The following is a 20,298-nucleotide window of genomic DNA, read 5'->3' as shown; positions in this document are numbered from 1 at the left end:
GTCGCTATAGATTACAAACTCTTTTTGGGACTCGGGTTGCACTAGAATTGGGGCTTCGATCAAATAAGTTTTCGATTGATCGAAACTTTTTGGCATTTCTCAAATCCATTCGAACTTAACGTCCTTTTGGAGTAACCGTCATCGGCGTGGCTATCGTTGAAAGCCTTTTACAAATCGTCGGTAATAACAAGCAAGCCCCAAAAAGCTTGAACCTCGGTAATATTCTCGGAGGCTTCCAATTTAGTATGGCTGAAATTTTATTGAATTCGACTCGAATACCGATGCAGATACCACATGACCCAAGAAGCTAACCTCTCTTAACGAACTCACACTTGCTGAACTTAGCATATAATTGCTTGTCCGTAAAATTTGCGGCACTAACGCGGTGTTGGCATATTCGGTCTCATTTCTTGAATAGACCAAGATGTCATCAATGAACACGACTACTGAATCGATCCAAATATGGTCTAAAGATCCGATTCATTAAATCCATAAATACCGCGAGGGCATTAGTGAGCCCAAGCGGCATCACTAGGAACTCATAGTGACCATATCTCGTTCGAAGGCGGTCTTGGGCGCGTCTGAATCTCGGATTCGCAATTGATAGTAGCCCGATCTCAAATCTATTTTCGAGAACACCGAGGCTCCCTTGAGTTGATCGAACAAGTCATCAATACGTGGCAAGCGGATATTTGTTCTTTATCGTCGCTTTATTAAGGCGGCGATAGTCGATCTACTGATCGCATGGTTCCATCCTTCTTCTTCACGAACAACACCGGCGCACCCAAAGGCGAAAAACTCAGGCGAGCAAAACCTCTATCCACCAATTCTTGCAAGCGAGCTTTCAACTCCTTTAATTCGTTGGTGCCATACGATCACGGAGCTATCGAAATTGGAGTGGTACCGGTACCAATTCGATGCCAAATTCTATTTCGAGCGGTGGTAAACCGGCAATTCTTGGGAAAACATCCGGGTATTCACAAACCACGGCGCAGATTCGGGTTTCTTCTCGATTCCTTGTCATCGAGTGCGTACGCAAGGTGCGCCGCACCCTTTTCTTACATATTTACGGGCCAACATCGGCGATATTACGGTGGCAACCCTTTAAGTCCGTGGACTCAACCGAATTATTTCATTATTCGCGCACCTCAAATCGATAGTCTTGCTCTTGCAATTTACAACCGCATCGTGCATGGTCAACCAATCCAAACCAAGAATAACATCGAACTCATCGAGCGGCAAAAGCATTAAGTCCGTGGGAAAACAAGAACCTCGGAACACTAGGGGACTTTTCTTGCACACTTTGTTAACAAGCACGTAATGACCCAAGGGTTTGACACCGAATTACAAACTCGATGAGACTCAATAGGCAAAGTCTTCTTTGGATGCTAAGGTTTCACATATATATGAATGAGTAGAACCGGGGTCAATCAAAGCAATCACATTTGTATTGAAAAGAGTGAAAGTACCGGTAATAACATCCGGAGAGGCGGCATCCTCGGCGTGCGCGTATGGCATAAGTCCTAGCGAGAGCACGAGCCTCGGATCTGATGGTAGCATCTCTAGATCCTCTCGACCGCCAATCGACATTGCCCATATTTCTAGGTGGCCTACCTCGGCGATGGTAGCACCGGGTTTGCACTCGACTTACATTACATTCATGCATCCTCGGGCAATCCTTCATAAAGTGGTCGGCCGATCCACACTTATAGCAGGAGTGATCACGAAACCAACAGCTCCCGAATGCCATTTGCCACAATGTGGACACTCCGCCCTCTCGGCGATCATTTCCACCATGGCGATCGAAGTGACTCGTGTGGTCACAGGGGTCGATCGCGTCCTCGTCTAGAAAAGCCGAAAGCGCCTCTAGACCGGCTCGCATCATCTCGAAATCTCTTGATGCTTGTTGAAGAGACTTTCCGAGGACCTCTCGAATTCTCAATCCCCACATCAGCTTTTTGTTTCTCCTTTCTAAGCTCTTGACTTTACAAGCTCGCTCAACAAGTACTCTGAACTCTCGTATCTCGAGAATGCCAACAAACATCCTTATATCATCATTCAGCCCATCCTCGAAGTGTTTACACATAATAGCCCGGACGAAATGCATTCTCGCGTACCGGCTAAGCCTCACAAACTTTCGTTCGTAGTCGATAGCGGACATAGAACCTTGCTTAAGATCAAGAAATTCCCTCCGCTTTTGGTCGATGAATCTCGGTGATATACTTTTTTGAACTCGGTTTGAAAGAATTCCCAAGTCACTTGCTCTCTAGGCACCACAAGTCGAGTACTCCACCAATAGTAGGCGGACTCGCGTAACAAGGAGATGGTACACTTTAAGCACTCATCGGTGTACAGGATAGCTCATCAAGCACCGGATAGTGTTATCTAACCAAAATTCAGCGCTCGGCATCATCATCATCCGTAGCCTTAAATTCAGTGGCCCCATGTTTTGAATCCTATCATTGGGGCTTACTTGACCTTATTTGGTCGATCACCGGAGGTATTGTAGGTCTTGGGGTTGCATTTGTCGGGAATGGAGGTTGTGGAGCAGTAGTGTTGGTTCGAATGTATTGATTAAACCATTCGTTCATCACACTATAAAAGGCTTGCCTAGCCTCGTCATTAGGATTGCTGGCCATAGGTTGAGAGTCTGCCGGCGCTGTCCCTTCTTGCGGGGCAGGCGCCACACTCTCCACATCATCAGCTATCGCTTTCGGTTGGGATCGGGATCCATTGCTACAACAAACACAAAGTCGAATTGTCGAATCATCACACTATCGATTCATCATTTAATGGCATGTATAGCTAGACCCCAAACACATCACGGTAGTCCTAGAATCGACTAAACCGTGGCTCTGATACCAATAAAATTGTAACACCCCAAACCGAGACCATCGCCGATTGTCGGACCCAAGGGTTAACAAGCCAAGTTCACATGTTTTTGCCCACCAATTTGACATTTCCAGTCAGGCTGGAAAACTGCGTCACTGTCGCCTTAAAATCATATCTCGAGTTTCAAAACTCGGAAACTGGTTTCGTAAATTTTCCTGAATTTAGACTCATATATCCATCCATGGTTTTATTTCTAGGATTTTGGTCGGGCCAATTGGTACAGTTTATTAGTTAAAGTTACCCATGTTACAGGGATCGACTGCTCTGACCTTTGCTCGGTATAACTTGAATATCTCTCTGTACAGGGCTTTAATGCTGGTGTCGTTTGTTTCTAATGAAACTAGACTCAAAATGGAATCTGTACATATAAGGTATGTCTCCTAATTCTTTTTGGATAATTTATAGTGAATTTTTAAAGTTGCGACAGGGAACCCAGAAACCATTCTGGCCCTGCCTCACAATAGCTTTAATATCTCTTAACCTGTAACTCCTATGACCATTTCGTTTCTTCCATATGAAAATAGACTCATCAAGGTTCATTTACATAGCTTATTCACTATTTAATTCCATTCCTATGAATTTTGGTGATTTTTCACATTCACGCCACTGCAGCTGGCAGCATCTGTTTTTAAGGTAGGACTTACCTATTTGGTAGTCTCCATGATTCAACTAGTCTTGCATTACATAGGTTCATATATGATCATTTTAACCATGCCAATGGCTGATCATATGACCAACATTCCCATTTCCAAGCCATAGCCACATCATGACACCAAATATATACATACAACCCACAATTAGTCTAAGTTCATGCTTCCCTTTTGAGCCATTTTAGCATGGCCGTACATACTTACATTACAACATATTTAACAAACAAGGGGTGGTCCTATACATGCCATCTCAAGTTCAACCAAAATTTATACCAAAATGGAGGCTTGATAGTGTGGATGACTTGACTTCAACGATCCCAAATCCGATTGCCTCGGCGAAATCTAGAAAGCGAGAGCCAAAGCAGCGGGGTAAGCATTTTTATGCTTAGTAAGTCTCAAGGAATATAATCAACTCTAATTACAGCAATACATTCACATAGCCAAATGCATCATTTCATTTGTACACATTCCTACTCCACACTTCATCATTATATAATTTCACAAAGTATCAATCAATTCAATAACTGAAATTCATTAGTCGATTGAGCGAAGGTTGCTCAAACATGTCGACTTTCAATGCACATATAACGTACCTTATCCTTTGGGCTTTTCGAGTGTGCTAATTGAATTCATTACAGCAACCAACACTCACCTCCAGCCCAAGATTCTTGAATATAACCGGATATAATCACGTGCACAAATGCCTTGGTCTTAGCCGGATAACATGTCTCATACGAATGCCTTGGTCTTAGCCGGATGTAGCCACTAAGCGCAATTGCCTTGGTCTTAACCGGATATAATTTCCAGCATAATTGTCTTGAGTTTAGCCGGATATCATTCAATTTCCATGAACACATACATCAATTATCATTGGACATACATAATTCATTTTCATTACTAAGGCTCAAAGCGCAATTATAGTCACAAGCATATTAGCCCGGGACTTAGCGGGTAGAATTCAAATACTCATGCATACACAATCAATAATCAATACACATCCATACTTTATTTCACACAATTCAAGTATGGTCACTTCTTGAGGACTTACCTCGGATGTTGTCGAGCGGCTTTTTGGCTATTCGATCACCTTTTCCTTCCCTTGTCCAATTGTGGTCTTCTAAGCTCTTGAGCTAATTCAAACAAATTCAATTTATTAAAACCTCATTGTGCTAGCTTTTGGCGAATATGACAAGGAGTTTAAATGGTCATATAGCCACCCTTTAGCTTGAATACACAATGGTCATGCACATTTTATACTACATCAAGCAATTCAATACAATTTATTAGAGCATCAAGGAAATGCTAAGGCCTTCAATAGGCTACCCAAGGCGAATATTCATGTACATGTTGAGGTCAATTTTGCATAATACCTCACAAAAACAGCATGCAATTTACTAATTAATGCTTTGCACATTGTATTTAAAACTTATAATATAGCATCAAGCACCTACATGTGTGCTAGGCGAATTGTGCTTGCAATTTCACAAGCATTCTTCCACATCTTCTTCTTTAAACCAATATATTCATCACTTAGTTCATAACCAAAACATAATGTGCAATCATATATATGCATATATGAGCATGGGCAATTTCAAGGTGTCCATAGCCATCCAAAACACAAATTTTAACTAACATGCAAGAAGCATGAATCATGCTCAAGAATGCATCATGGCGAATATGACAATCATGCTTCTTTTCAACTTCAATCATGATAAAACAAAAGAAAGCTCAAAATCTTACTCATGAGTAGACAATCCATCATTGCATGCATCATCATCAAGTTTCACACTTAGCATGCAATGGCTTTATCACCATAACAACTTTGGCCAAATGCCATTTCCATGGCATAACAAAGATTTGAGCCATGGCTAACATGCACATCAAATTAGCAACCAAAACATGCATGAAACTCCCAACACAACCTCATACATACCTTACTCTTGATGCAAATTTAGCCAAATCACCTTCTAGATCTCTTCTAAACAAAGGAAATGAAGCAAAATCCTTTCTTCCTCTTAGTATTTTTGGCCAAAAGGAGAGAACAAGGATGAACAATTTTTTTTTTCTCTTCTTGGTTGCACGGCAATGGGGGGAATGCTACTCTCACACACATTTTTTTTTCATTCTTTTCTTACCCATGCTTATTTGTTTATTATTTCTCCCTAATGCCCAACAAAACATGTTTCATGACATGTTTAGCCCATATCTCTTTGTCATGGCGGCCATCACTTGTAAAGGGAATTTGACATGCAAGTCCATTATTTTGCATGCATGCTTTAATTAGTCATCACACATTTCCCTATCGTACTTTCAAAGTTCACTACTAAGTCCTTTCTAGTGGAATTCACCTTTATAACACTAAATCAATCATCATAAAATGTCATACATGAGCACACACTTATTATAGGCATCAAAATAAATTTTAATTATTTTTATGCCTCGGTTTTCATGGTCCCGAAACCACATTCCGACTAGGGTCAATTTTGGGCTGTCACAACTCTCCCCACTTAAGAAATTTTCGTCCCGAAAATCTTACGGTAAATAGGTTTGGATATCGCTCTTTCATAGAGTTCTCGGTCTCCCAAGTAGCTTCTTCTATCCCGTGCTTGAGCCATAACACTTTCACTAGTGGAACCCGCTTGTTTCGCAACTCTTTCACTTCCGTGATAGGATACGAATCGGTTCTTACTCATAACTCATATTGGCTTGAATTTCAATTTCGATGGACTAATCACGTGCGATGGATCGGATCTATAGCGTCGAAGCATCGAAACATGAAAGACATCGTGAACCTTTTGAGTTCGAGGGGCAAAATCAAGCGATATGCCCTTTGGACCGACTCGCTCGATATCTCATATGGTCCAATGAACCTCGGGCTCAACTTGCCCTTACGGTAGAACACGAGTATCTTTTTCCAAAGCGATACCTTGAGAAACACTTTATCACCCACGATACTCGACATCCTTACGCTTCAGATCCGCGTCGACTTTCGACGATCGGAGGCTATCTTGAGACTTTCACGGATTACTTTCACTTTACATTCAGCATCCCTAATCAAATCCACCCGTAAATCTTGCTTTCACCGAGCTCGGTCCAAAACAATGGCGTCACGGCATTTACGACCGTACAAGGCCTCGTAGGGTGCCATCTTAATACTTGATTGAAAATTTGTTGTTGTGGCGAATTCAATTAACGGCAAATACCGTTCCCATGAACCACTAAACTCGAGGGCGCAACATCTTAACATATCCTCAAGTATCGAATTATCCGCTCGGATTGACCATCGGTTTGGGGTGAAAGGCGGTTTGAAATGCAACTTGGTACCCAAAGCTTCTTGCAACTTTTTCCAAAATCGCGAGGTAAATCTCGGATCTCTATCCGACCACGATAGAAATAGGCACCCGTGTAATTTCACAATCGAGAAGCGTACAATTCCGCTAATTTGTCCATTGAAAAATCCGTGCGTCACGGGGACAAAGTGGGCCGACTTAGTCAATCGATCTACCACGACCCAAACCGCATCCTTCTTACTCACGACAATGGCGGTCCGGATACAAAGTCCATTGTGACTCGATCCCATTTCCACTCGGGTATCGTGATTGGTGAAGTAATCACGAAGGCACTGATGTTCGCTTTCACTTGTTGACATATTAAACATCTCGAAACAAAGTCGGAGATGTCTCGCTTCATACCATGCCACCAAAACCGGCGTTTCAAATCATTGTACATCTTCGTACTCCCGGGTGGATTGCCATTCGGCTACAATGGGCTTCATTGAATTATCGAAATGAGTTCGAATTCTTTGGGACACACAGACGACTTTTGAACCTCAAACAATCGTCATCGTCGATTTGAAACTCGAGTCCTTGTTGAACACACGCGCGCCCGTTTTGCAACCAACTCGTCATCGACTTTACGAGCTTCTCGAATTTGGTGTGTCAATAATGGTTTGGCTTTCAATTCAGCCACTAACACCTTTGTCGGATCGGATAGACAAGTGCACATTCATCGCTCGTAATGTGAATAACGATTTACGACTCAAGGCATCCGCAACCACATTCGCCTTTCGGGTGATAGTCAATGATCAGCTCATAATCCTTTAACAGCTCGAGCCAGCGTCTTTGTCACAGATTTAAGTCTCTTTGGGTCATCAAATACTTGAGACTTTTGTGATCCGAGTATACATGGCACCTTTCACCAAATAAGTAATGTCGCCAAATCTTTAAAGCGAATCGATGGCGGCCAATTCGAGATCATGAGTCGGATAATTTTTCTCATGTGGCTTTAATTGCCTCGGCGCGCAGGCCACAACTCGACCTTCTTGCATTAATCGCAACCTAACCCAAGTAGAGGCGTCGCTATAGATTACAAACTCTTTGCGGACTCGGGTTGCACTAGAATTGGGGCTTCGATCAAATAAGTTTTCAGTTGATCGAAACTTTTTGGCATTTCTCCGTCCATTCGAACTTAACGTCCTTTTGGAGTAACCGTCATCGGCGTGGCTATCGTTGAGAAGCCTTTACAAATCGTCGGTAATAACAAGCAAGCCCCAAAAAGCTTGAACCTCGGTAATATTTCGGAGGCTTCCAATTTAGTATGGCTGAAATTTTATTGAATTCGACTCGAATACCGATCTGAATACCACATGACCCAAGAAGCTAACCTCTCTTAACGAACTCACACTTGCTTGAACTTAGCATATAATTGCTTGTCCGTAAAATTTGCGGCACTAACGCGGTGTTCAGCATGTTCGGTCTCATTTCTTGAATAGACCAAGATGTCATCAATGAACACGACTACGAATCGATCCAAATATGGTCTAAAGATCCGATTCATTAAATCCATAAATACCGCGAGGGCATTAGTGAGCCCAAAGCGGCATCACTAGGAACTCATAGTGACCATATCTCGTTACGAAGGCGGTCTTGGGCGCGTCTGAATCTCGGATTCGCAATTGATAGTAGCCCGATCTCAAATCTATTTTCGAGAACACCGAGGCTCCATTGAGTTGATCGAACAAGTCATCAATACGTGGCAAGCGGATATTTGTTCTTTATCGTCGCTTTATTAAGGCGGCGATAGTCGATCTACGATCGCATGGTTCCATCCTTCTTCTTCACGAACAACACGGCGCACCCCAAGGCGAAAAACTCGGGCGAGCAAAACCTCTATCCACCAATTCTTGCAAGCGAGCTTTCAACTCCTTTAATTCCGTTGGTGCCATACGATACGGAGCTATCGAAATTGGAGTGGTACCGGTACCAATTCGATGCCAAATTCTATTTCGAGCAGGTGGTAAACCCGGCAATTCTTGGAAAACATCCGGGTATTCACAAACCACGGGCGCAGATTCGGGTTTCTTCTCGATTCCTTGTCATCGAGTATGTACGCAAGGTGCGCCGCACCCTTTTCTTACATATTTACGGGCCAACATCGGCGATATTACGGTGGCAACCCTTTAAGTCCGTGGACTCAACCCGAATTATTTCATTATTCGCGCACCTCAAATCGATAGTCTTGCTCTTGCAATTTACAACCGCATCGTGCATGGTCAACCAATCCAAACCAAGAATAACATCGAACTCATCGAGCGGCAAAAGCATTAAGTCCGCCGGAAAACAAGAACCTCGGAACACTAGGGGACTTTTCTTGCACACTTTGTTAACAAGCACGTAATGACCCAAGGGTTTGACACCCAAATTACAAACTCGATGAGACTCAATAGGCAAAGTCTTCTTTGGATGCTAAGGTTTCACATATATATGAATGAGTAGAACCGGGGTCAATCAAAGCAATCACATTTGTATTGAAAAGAGTGAAAGTACCGGTAATAACATCTGGAGAGGCAGCATCCTCCCGTGCACGTATGGCATAAGTCCTAGCAGAGCACGAGCCTCGAGATCGATGGTAGCATCTCTAGATCCTCTCGACCGCCATGACATTGCCCATATTTCTAGGTGGCCTACCTCGGCGATGGTAGCACCGGGTTTGCACTCGACTTACATTCATTCATGCATCCTCGGGCAATCCTTCATAAAGTGGTCGGCCGATCCACACTTATAGCGGAGTGATCACGAAACCAACAGCTCCCGAATGCCATTTGCCACAATGTGGACACTCCGCCCTCTCTCGGCGATCATTTCCACCATTAGCGATCGAAGTGACTCGTGTGGTCACAGGGGTCGATCGCGTCCTCGTCTAGAAAAGCCGAAGCGCCTCTAGACCGGCTCGCATCATCTCGAAATCTCTTGATGCTTGTTGAAGAGACTTTCGAGGACCTCTTCGAATTCTCCAATCCCCACATCAGCTTTTTGTTTCTCCTTTCTAAGCTCTTGACTTTACAAGCTCGCTCAACAAGTACTACGAACTCTCGTATCTCGAGAATGCCAACAAACATCCTTATATCATCATTCAGCCCATCCTCAAGTGTTTACACATAATAGCCCGGACGAAATGCATTCTCGCGTCTGGCTAAGCCTCACAAACTTTCGTTCGTAGTCGATAGCGGACATAGAACCTTGCTTAAGATCAAGAAATTCCCTCCGCTTTTGGTCGATGAATCTCGGTGATATACTTTTTGAACTTCGGTTTGAAAGAATTCCCAAGTCACTTGCTCTCTAGGCACCACAAGTCGAGTACTCCACCAATAGTAGGCGGACTCGCGTAACAAGGAGATGGTACACTTTAAGCACTCATCGGTGTACAAGATAGCTCATCAAGCACCGGATAGTGTTATCTAACCAAAATTCAGCGCTCGGCATCATCATCATCCGTAGCCTTAAATTCGGTGGCCCCATGTTTTGAATCCTATCATTGGGGCTTACTTGACCTTATTTGGTCGATCACGGAGGTATTGTAGGTCTTGGGGTTGCATTTGTCGGGAATGGAGGTTGTGGAGCAGTAGTGTTGGTTCGAATGTATCGATTAAACCATTCGTTCATCACACTATAAAAGGCTTGCCTAGCCTCGTCATTAGGATTGCTGGCCATAGGTTGAGAGTCCATGGCGTTGTCCCTTCTTGCAGGGGGCAGCGCCACACTCTCCACATCATCAGCTATCGCTCGGTTGGGATCGGGATCCATTGCTACAACAAACACAAAGTCGAATTGTCGAATCATCACACTATCGATTCATCATTTAATGGCATGTATAGCTAGACCCCAAACACATCACGGTAGTCCTAGAATCGACTAAACCGTGGCTCGATACCAATAAAATTGTAACACCCCAAACCCGAGACCATCGCGGTGTCGGACCGAGGGGTTAACAAGCCAAGTTCACATGTTTTTGCCCACCAATTTGACATTTCCAGTCAGGCTGGAAAACTGCGTCCTTGTCGCCTTTAAAATCATATCTCGAGTTTCAAAACTCGGAAACTGGTTTCGTAAATTTTCCCTGAATTTAGACTCATATCCATCCATGGTTTTATTTCTAGGATTTTTGGTCGGGCCAATTGGTACAGTTTATTAGTTAAAGTTACCCATGTTACAGGAATCGACTGCTCTGACCTTCGCTCGGTATAACTTGAATATCTCTCTGTACACGGCTTTAATGCTGGTGTCGTTTGTTTCTAATGAAACTAGACTCAAAATGGAATCTTTACATATAAGGTATGTCTCCTAATTCTTTTTGGATAATTTATAGTGAATTTTTAAAGTTGCGACAGGGAACCCAGAAACCATTCTGGCCCTGCCTCACAATAGCTTTAATATCTCTTAACCTGTAACTCCTATGACCATTTCGTTTCTTCCATATGAAAATAGACTCATCAAGGTTCATTTACATAGCTTATTCAATATTTAATTCCATTCCTATGAATTTTGGTGATTTTTCACATTCACGCCACTGCAGCTGGCAGCATCTGTTTTTAAGGTAGGACTTACCTATTTGGTAGTCTCCATGATTCAACTAGTCTTGCATTACATAGGTTCATATATGATCATTTTAACCATGCCAATGGCTGATCATATGACCAACATTCCCATTTCCAAGCCATAGCCACATCATGACACCAAATATATACATACAACCCACAATTAGTCTAAGTTCATGCTTCCCTTTTGAGCCATTTTAGCATGGCCGTACATACTTACATTACAACATATTTAACAAACAAGGGGTGGTCCTATACATGCCATCTCAAGTTCAACCAAAATTTATACCAAAATGGAGGCTTGATAGTGTGGATGACTTGACTTCAACGATCCCAAATCCGATTGCCTCGGCGAAATCTAGCGAGAGCCAAAGCAGCGGGGTAAGCATTTTTATGCTTAGTAAGTCTCAAGGAATATAATCAACTCTAATTACAACAATACATTCACATAGCCAAATGCATCATTTCATTTGTACACATTCCTACTCCACACTTCATCATTATATAATTTCACAAAGTATCAATCAATTCAATAACTGAAATTCATTAGTCGATTGAGCGAAGGTTGCTCAAACATGTCGACTTTCAATGCACATATAACGTACCTTATCCTTTGGGCTTTTCGAGTGTGCTAATTGAATTCATTACAGCAACCAACACTCACCTCCAGCCCAAGATTCTTGAATATAACCGGATATAATCACGTGCACAAATGCCTTGGTCTTAGCCGGATAACATGTCTCGCACGAATGCCTTGGTCTTAGCCGGATGTAGCCACTAAGCGCAATTGCCTTGGTCTTAACCGGATATAATTTCAACATAATTGTCTTGAGTTTAGCCGGATATCATTCAATTTCCATGAACACATACATCAATTATCATTGGACATACATAATTCATTTTCATTACTAAGGCTCAAAGCGCAATTATAGTCACAAGCATATTCGCCTTGGGACTTAGCCGGGTAGAATTCAAATACTCATGCATACACAATCAATAATCAATACACATCCATACTTTATTTCACACAATTCAAGTATGGTCACTTCTTGAGGACTTACCTCGGATGTTGTCGAGCGGCTTTTTTGGCTATTCGATCACCTTTTCCTTCCCTTGTCCAATTGTGGTCTTCTAAGCTCTTGAGCTAATTCAAACAAATTCAATTTATTAAAACCTCATTGTGCTAGCTTTTGGCGAATATGACAAGGAGTTTAAATGGTCATATGGCCACCCTTTAGCTTGAATACACAATGGTCATGCACATTTTATACTACATCAAGCAATTCAATACAATTTATTCGAGCATCAAGGAAATGCTAAGGCCTTCAATAGGCTACCCAAGGCGAATATTCATGTACATGTTGAGGTCAATTTTGCATAATACCTCACAAAAACAGCATGCAATTTACTAATTAATGCTTTGCACATTGTATTTAAAACTTATAATATAGCATCAAGCACCTACATGTGTGCTAGGCGAATTGTGCTTGCAATTTCACAAGCATTCTTCCACATCTTCTTCTTTAAACCAATATATTCATCACTTAGTTCATAACCAAAACATAATGTGCAATCATATATATGCATATATGAGCATGGCAATTTCAAGGTGTCCATAGCCATCCAAAACACAAATTTTAACTAACATGCAAGAAGCATGAATCATGCTCAAGAATGCATCATGGCGAATATGACAATCATGCTTCTTTTCAACTTCAATCATGATAAAACAAAAGAAAGCTCAAAATCTTACTCATGAGTAGACAATCCATCATTGCATGCATCATCATCAAGTTTCACACTTAGCATGCAATGGCTTTATCACCATAACAACTTTGGCCAAATGCCATTTCCATGGCATAACAAAGATTTGAGCCATGGCTAACATGCACATCAAATTAGCAACCAAAACATGCATGAAACTCCCAACACAACCTCATACATACCTTACTCTTGATGCAAATTTAGCCAAATCACCTTCTAGATCTCTTCTAAACAAAGGAAATGAAGCAAAAATCCTTCTTCCTCTTAGTATTTTTGGCCAAAAGGAGAGAACAAGGATGAACAATTTTTTTTTTCTCTTCTTGGTTGCACGGCAATGGGGGGAATGCTACTCTCTCACACATTTTTTTTTTCATTCTTTTCTTACCCATGCTTATTTGTTTATTATTTCTCCCTAATGCCCAACAAAACATGTTTCATGACATGTTTAGCCCATATCTCTTTGTCATGGCCGGCCATCACTTGTAAAAAGGGGAATTTGACATGCAAGTCCTTTATTTTGCATGCATGCTTTAATTAGTCATCACACATTTCCCTATTGTACTTTCAAAGTTCACTACTAAGTCCTTTCTAGTGGAATTCACCTTTATAACACTAAATCAATCATCATAAAATGTCATACATGAGCACACACTTATTATAGGCATCAAAATAAATTTTTAATTATTTTTATGCCTCGGTTTCGTGGTCCCGAAACCACATTCCGACTAGGGTCAATTTTGGGCTGTCACATAAATCCTAATCATAATTAAAAGAAAAATTTTATTTTGAGTGGAAATAATTCAAATTTTCGATCCCCCCAACTTAAAATGAACAATGTCTTCATTATTTAAAGTGAACAGATACTATACGCCAAGTAGGATTTTAGAAAAGAGGAGGTGAGTCAATTTGACTGCTTAAGTACCAAGCTCTTTCTAAATCCAATCCTAGACATGTATATTTCTATTACCACACTTTATACTTTGTGGCTTGCTCACATTTTATTAGTGATTTTCCTCTCCTGTTTTATTATGCAAAAAAAAAATAAAAGATTCCTAATTAAACTTAATCCTAAAAATAGTCTAAGAACAAAAATAAAGTAAAGTCAAGACACCCCATTTATTTATTTGCAAATTCTTTCGAATTCGACTCGTCTTTTGCTCCATTATCTTTGTTTTTGCATGAATCGCTTCACTCCCTCTTTGATAGTGGACTCCATGGTTCAAATATGAAATCTTGAAACTCAGGCACAAAAATAAATGGGTTATGAAATATATATTTTTTAAATGCATATCTGATTAAGTCATCCTGTATTTTTGAGTATCTCCAGTAATCTTGTTGTTGCAACTACATGTGTTGCAACATAGCCATTATACCAAACTATTCACTTCGTGGAATGGTGCTAGTTAAAGGGACTCTCAGAGTCAAACTTAGAAATCTGTTAAGCATGGTTTCAATTTTGGGCAGGTGGGTGAGTAGCTGAGGGTAAGGTTTTAAGTCGAAGAGGGTGGCGATTTTAAGGATAGTCTAGGTGTGGTAGTTGGTGACTTCGAATGAAGGTGTTTGGGGTGGTGATTCAGAGAGTTAAGGGCTGCAACATTAAAGGGTTAAGTGAGATGCACTATTGGGCTACTTGGGAGTGGTGGTGGAGCAAGTTAAGGGCTGTAGGTTTATGCAGAAAAGTTTTGACTATTTCTCTTCTTAGTAGTGTCTTAAGCCCAATGGCAGCTCCTTTTTGGATCCTAGGCTCTTATACTGAAAATAAACTAAAAAAACACTCAAAGAAATTAGTGCTTGGGTTAAAAGTTGGACCTTTATTTAACAAAACAAATACTTAAATTCTTTGGGCTACTTAGAAAAATATATTTTTTTAAATTACATTAAATTAAACTCCCAGGAAAGACTGGAGGGGTCACGGATGGTCCCGCTTAAGTCCCAATCTCCTAGATAGAGTTTTAATTAATGTAATGAGCTAAAGAAAATTTTATCTAAGTCTACCATTTTATTCAAATGAGGAAAAAAAACTAAAAATGTAAAATAATGGTAGAGAAAGTGAATAGAACTCCCTCTATTTTATTTAGGATCATCATTGACCATGGTGGTGTCAAATGTGTAACGCCCCAAACCTAGCCTGGACGTTATGGCCAAGTCTGACGTGTCATATTGACTTACGACTGATTGTGTTCTTTGTTTATGGCCAAGTCTGACGTGTCATATGGCCAAGTCTGACCATGATTGTGTTCTTAATTGTTGACTAAGAAGAAAAAAAAACATCGATTAATTAAGTCTTTAGGTTATCCATTTGTTACGCTCGTTGTGTTTTGAAATCGTTTATTAATTTTGGACAAAAACTTACACAGCCTGAATCTAATAGTTTAAATCGAGTATACGTAAAACAATTAATAAAACCATAAAATTTATGAGTGGCCTTATTACAACTTAAGACCCAAAACAATTAAAGTAAGTAAAGGCTGACCAAAACACATGAAGAAAACTGAATTTGCAGAACATGTGGCCACTCCGAATCCCTCACAGCTCCAAGTCCACTATGGTTAGGGATTTCCTGCATGGATGAAATTAAGGGGTGAGTTTGAAAAACTCAGTGTGTAAAATAACCCAACCATAGTCCAAATCAGAACAAACCACAGAAACAGATTAAGTTGGGCTTTAGCCCTATACAAAATTCAGAATGAAGCCCATAGGCCCATTACAGATACAGAACAGATATTTCATGTATGCAGAAAACCCAATCCATATCCATCTGTATACACCCCCGTACCAACCTTACACCATGTGGGGAGACAACTCGACCCACCCATCCGCTACACACCACAGAAATTGCAGCATGGCTGCCAGAACAGATATTGTGACAGAGTCAGCAGATACAGATATTGTGGCATAGCCACCAGAATAGATATTTGTGGCATAGCCACCAGAACGCTTCCTCCATCAATATAACCCATATCCTATGCAACAGATATACATGTCATGGCATACAACATACAGAATCAGAATATCATGCATTTCAGTCAAAATTAACCCTAGGGGTATAACGGTCACTTTGCACTTAGAGGTAGAATGGTAATTTCATACTTAGGGGTATTTTAGTAAATTTACTATTTTAGGGTTTTCATGCATATTATAGCCATTAACGTATTAAAAGAAACACTTACCGAGCGTTTTTACTGAATTGGGCCCGTTGGCCCATTAACCCAATTTCGGCCCATTAAGCCCAAATATACCGAACTGTATGAAATTGCGCACTCTGCCATCTTACTGCTTGAGATTACCAGGATTAACAAACAAACTATCTCATGAGTGCTCACACGCTCGCAAGTTCACAAAATGCTGGCTTTTCGGCATTGACTTTTCGACTTTTGCCGATCCAGTCTATAAGTGGGTGTCGTTTACACACTTGTTTTGCGACAAATTGACGACGGGATCCCCTTACGATATCCTACAATCGATTACCCACATGTTAGAATACAAGTCAATAACTATCATGTATTAAACTCCTTACCATATTCGGCCATTAACACCTTAGGCCCTAAAGTTCTTACCTTTGCCGAAATTTGGACTAGATCTAGATGTCCAACAGTGTTAGCCTTCGAAGCCCTTTGCTGAAAGTCCCCCTTGTCCACACTAGCGCACACAAAACCAAAAGAAGGAGGCCAATATGCCCTTGTCCACCCTTAGTTGATAGGGATTTCGGCTTTTACCATAAAACAAGAGTAACTAATGAAAGATTCGAGCACTTACCTAAAACGTTATGACACTACTCCCGATCTACTGTAGATCCAACCACCGCACAAGAAGAGAAAAGTATAATCAAAGATTCGGCTTCTAAAGTACCTCAGTGTAGAAAAGTTTCAGTTTGAAAGAAAGGATGAGAGGTTCGGCTTCAATGGAGATTCGGCTAACCAGCTTTGATAAGGGTTAATGAGGAAAAGAAGAAGAGAAATATGGAGGATATAGGTTCGGCTAAGGAGAAATCGACAGTAGGTATTTGGTTTTGAGGGAAAACAAAGGTGAAGAAGATGAGGGTCGATAAGAAAAGAGGAAAAAAGAGGGGAGGAGATGAGAGAATTTGGTTTTGAAGAATAGAAAGGATGATAGCTTTATCTTACACAAGTCGGCACAAGTGTAGGATGTAGGTTTCGGCTTCTAGCAAAAGAAAAAAAAAGAGAAAAACCTAAGATACCCTACCCTATTTCGGCAAAACAGGAGAATGACCAAATAAATCTCGAAAATGCACAAAAAGAATTCGACAACCACTAATCCAAATGCCGAGATTGCAAACACTAAGAGACCTAGCCGAATTTGCACTTACAAAGTCCCCTATACGGCCAACTCTTGCTTCCTACTCAGACTCCTTGATTTTCTCCCCTTATCTCTCCTTTACTCAATCCCTTGAACAACTCAAACTCTTCCTGATAGAGTTCCACCTGAGTTCCATCACATACCATTCCTGCTCATAAAAAAAACAATACATTTATTTGCTTACCTTGTGACTTGAACCTTAGCTCCCCCTCTGACTTCCACACGCCACCTTTTTAGCACCTCAGTGGCGTTACCCTGCCACTTTACCGGTCTTCTTGTGGCCTATTCTACCAATTTAATCTTAAAGGCCTAATACACTAGAACCACATTCTCTTTTAAAATCAAAATTTATTAAATCTACCAAGTTTTAACTTAGACTTGGGCCTTCTAGAGGCCCACTAACATTCTTAAACATGATTTATACAATCAGATCATACAAAAATCAAGATTCAACAAAACTCATAGAAATCTTGAAAAGTCCCGAAAATCAGGGTGTTACAACTCTACCCTCCCTAAAAAAAATTCATCCTCGAAATTTACCTGTCCAAATAGATGAGGGTATTGTTGACGCATCGCCTCTTCTGGCTCCCAAGTAGCTTCCTCTCTTCCATGATTACGCCAGAGTACCTTTACCAATGGAACTGACTTCCTTCTTAGAACCTTAACATCTCGATCCAATATCTGTACAGGCTCTTCCTCGAAAGTCAAATCAGGCTGCACTTCAATCTCTGCAATTGGCACGACATGAGTAGGGTCAGAATGATATCGCCTTAACATGAAGACGTGAAAAATTTTGTGAATCCTGTCTAACTCTAGAGGTAATTCCAATTGGTAAGCCACTGGACCTACTCGCTTAAGAACCCAATAAGGCTCAATGAATCGAGGTCTCAACTTGCCCATCTTACCAAACCTTAATATCTTCTTCCAAGGAGAAACCTTCAAGAAGACCATATCACCCACTGAGTACTCAATCTCCTTACGCTTCGAATCTGCATACGACTTTTGCCTATCAGATGCTTTTTTTAACTGATCTCTGATTATTCTAACCTTATCTTCAGTATTCACTACCAACTCAGGTCCAAGAACCTATCGTTCTCCCAATTCAGTCCAACAACTAGGTGTACGACACCTACGTCCATACATTGCTTCATATGGTGCTATTCGGATACTTGCCTGATAACTGTTGTTATACGCAAACTCTGACAACGGCAAGTAAACTTCCCAACTACCTCAGAAGTTAATAACGGATCCCCTCAACATGTCTTCCAAAATCTGAATAACCCTTTCCGACTGACCATCAGTCTAAGGATGAAAAGCCGTGCTAAAGTTCAATCGCATTCCAAACGCCTCATACAACTTTTTACAGAACTGAGATGTGAACCTAGGATCCCGGTCAGAAATAATTGAGACTGGGATTCCATGAAGTCGAACGATCTCCACCACATACAACTTAGCTAACTTTTGAAGTGAATAATCAGTGCGGACAGGTATGAAATGAGCAGATTTTGTCAACCTATCCACAATCACCCAAACTGAGTCCTTCTTCGTCGATGTCAAAGGTAGCCCACTCACAAATTCCATGGTTACCCTCTCCCACTTCCAAAGTGGTATCTTCACTGGCTGTAAAAGTCCGGAAGGTAGTTGATGCTTAGCTTTCACTTGCTGGCATGTCAGGCATTTCCCCACGAAATTCGTTACTTCTCATTTAAGCCCAGGCCACCAATACAATTCTCGCAAGTTGCAAAACAAATTATTCCCTCCAGGATGCATAGCAGAAAGTCCTCCATGAGCTTCTTTCAGTATTGACTGCCTTAAGTCAGAGTCCTTCGGAATGCAAACTCTTCCTCGAAAATACAGAACTCCTTCACTATTCAACCCAAACTCAAAACCCTTTCTTAACTTGTTGGAATCGAGAAACTAAAGACTCATCCTTCAACTACTTTTCCCTAATCTGATCCACCTAAGTTGGCCTTACTTGTAACTTAGCCAACAAACTACCATCATCATACAGACTCAGACGAGTAGACATTACCCTTTGATCAGATACAGCTCTACGGCTTAGGGCATCGGCTACCACATTAGCCTTGCCTGGGTGATACTCAATCGAACAGTCAAGTAACTCTATCCATCTTCGTTGCCTAAGGTTCAACTCCTTCTGAGTTAGCAAGTACTGAAGACTCTTATGATCCGTGTATATGACACACCTTTCTCCGTACAAGTAGTGTCTCCAAATCTTAAGTGCAAATATTAGTGCTGCCAATTCTAAATCGTGAGTAGGATAGTTTACTTCGCGAGGCTTAAGCTATCGTGATGCATAAGCAACCACCTTACCCTCTTGCATCAACACACAGCCCAAACCCACATGTGATGCGTCACTGTACATGGTAAAATCCTTCCCAGACTCTGGCTGAATTAATACAGGTGCCTCAGTCAGAACTTTCTTCAATTTCTCAAAAGCTTCCTGCTGCTTCTCGATCCAAAAAAATAGTGCTCCTTTCCTTATAAGCTTTGTCAATGGTGCTGCCAACATAGAAAAACCTTCCACAAACCTTCTGTAGTACTCTGCCAAACCCAGGAAACTCTGAATTTCCGACACCGACCTAAGTGACTTCCACTCCAGAATCGCTTTAATCTTTCAAGGGTCCACCTTGATCCCCTCAGTAGAGACAACATGACCTAAGAAGCTTACCTCCTTCAACCAGAATTCACACTTACTGAATTTCGCATAAAGTTCCTTCTCCCTCAACACTTGCAGCACAATGCGGAGATGTTCAACATGCTTCTCTTCAGTTTCAAAATATA

The 20,298-nt window shown here is 41.2% G+C and overlaps 1 protein-coding gene across 1 annotated transcript; it reads right to left on the bottom strand.

The window, feature by feature from the left end:
- Positions 1-17,540: 17,540 nt before the first annotated feature.
- LOC128292699 (uncharacterized) lies at positions 17,541-18,396 on the bottom strand. The gene is made up of 2 exons (XM_053027590.1): positions 18,114-18,396; positions 17,541-17,644 (listed from the first exon to the last, which is right to left on the bottom strand). The coding sequence occupies exons 1-2, from the start codon at positions 18,394-18,396 to the stop codon at positions 17,541-17,543; spliced, it is 387 nt and encodes a 128-aa protein (XP_052883550.1).
- Positions 18,397-20,298: the final 1,902 nt, after the last annotated feature.

The sequence above is a fragment of the Gossypium arboreum genome, chromosome 5 (genome assembly GCF_025698485.1).
Source record: "Gossypium arboreum isolate Shixiya-1 chromosome 5, ASM2569848v2, whole genome shotgun sequence".
Taxonomy (NCBI): Eukaryota; Viridiplantae; Streptophyta; class Magnoliopsida; order Malvales; family Malvaceae; genus Gossypium; species Gossypium arboreum.
Note: the sequence above shows the minus strand (reverse complement) of the source record. Positions and strands in the feature narration are given on the sequence as shown.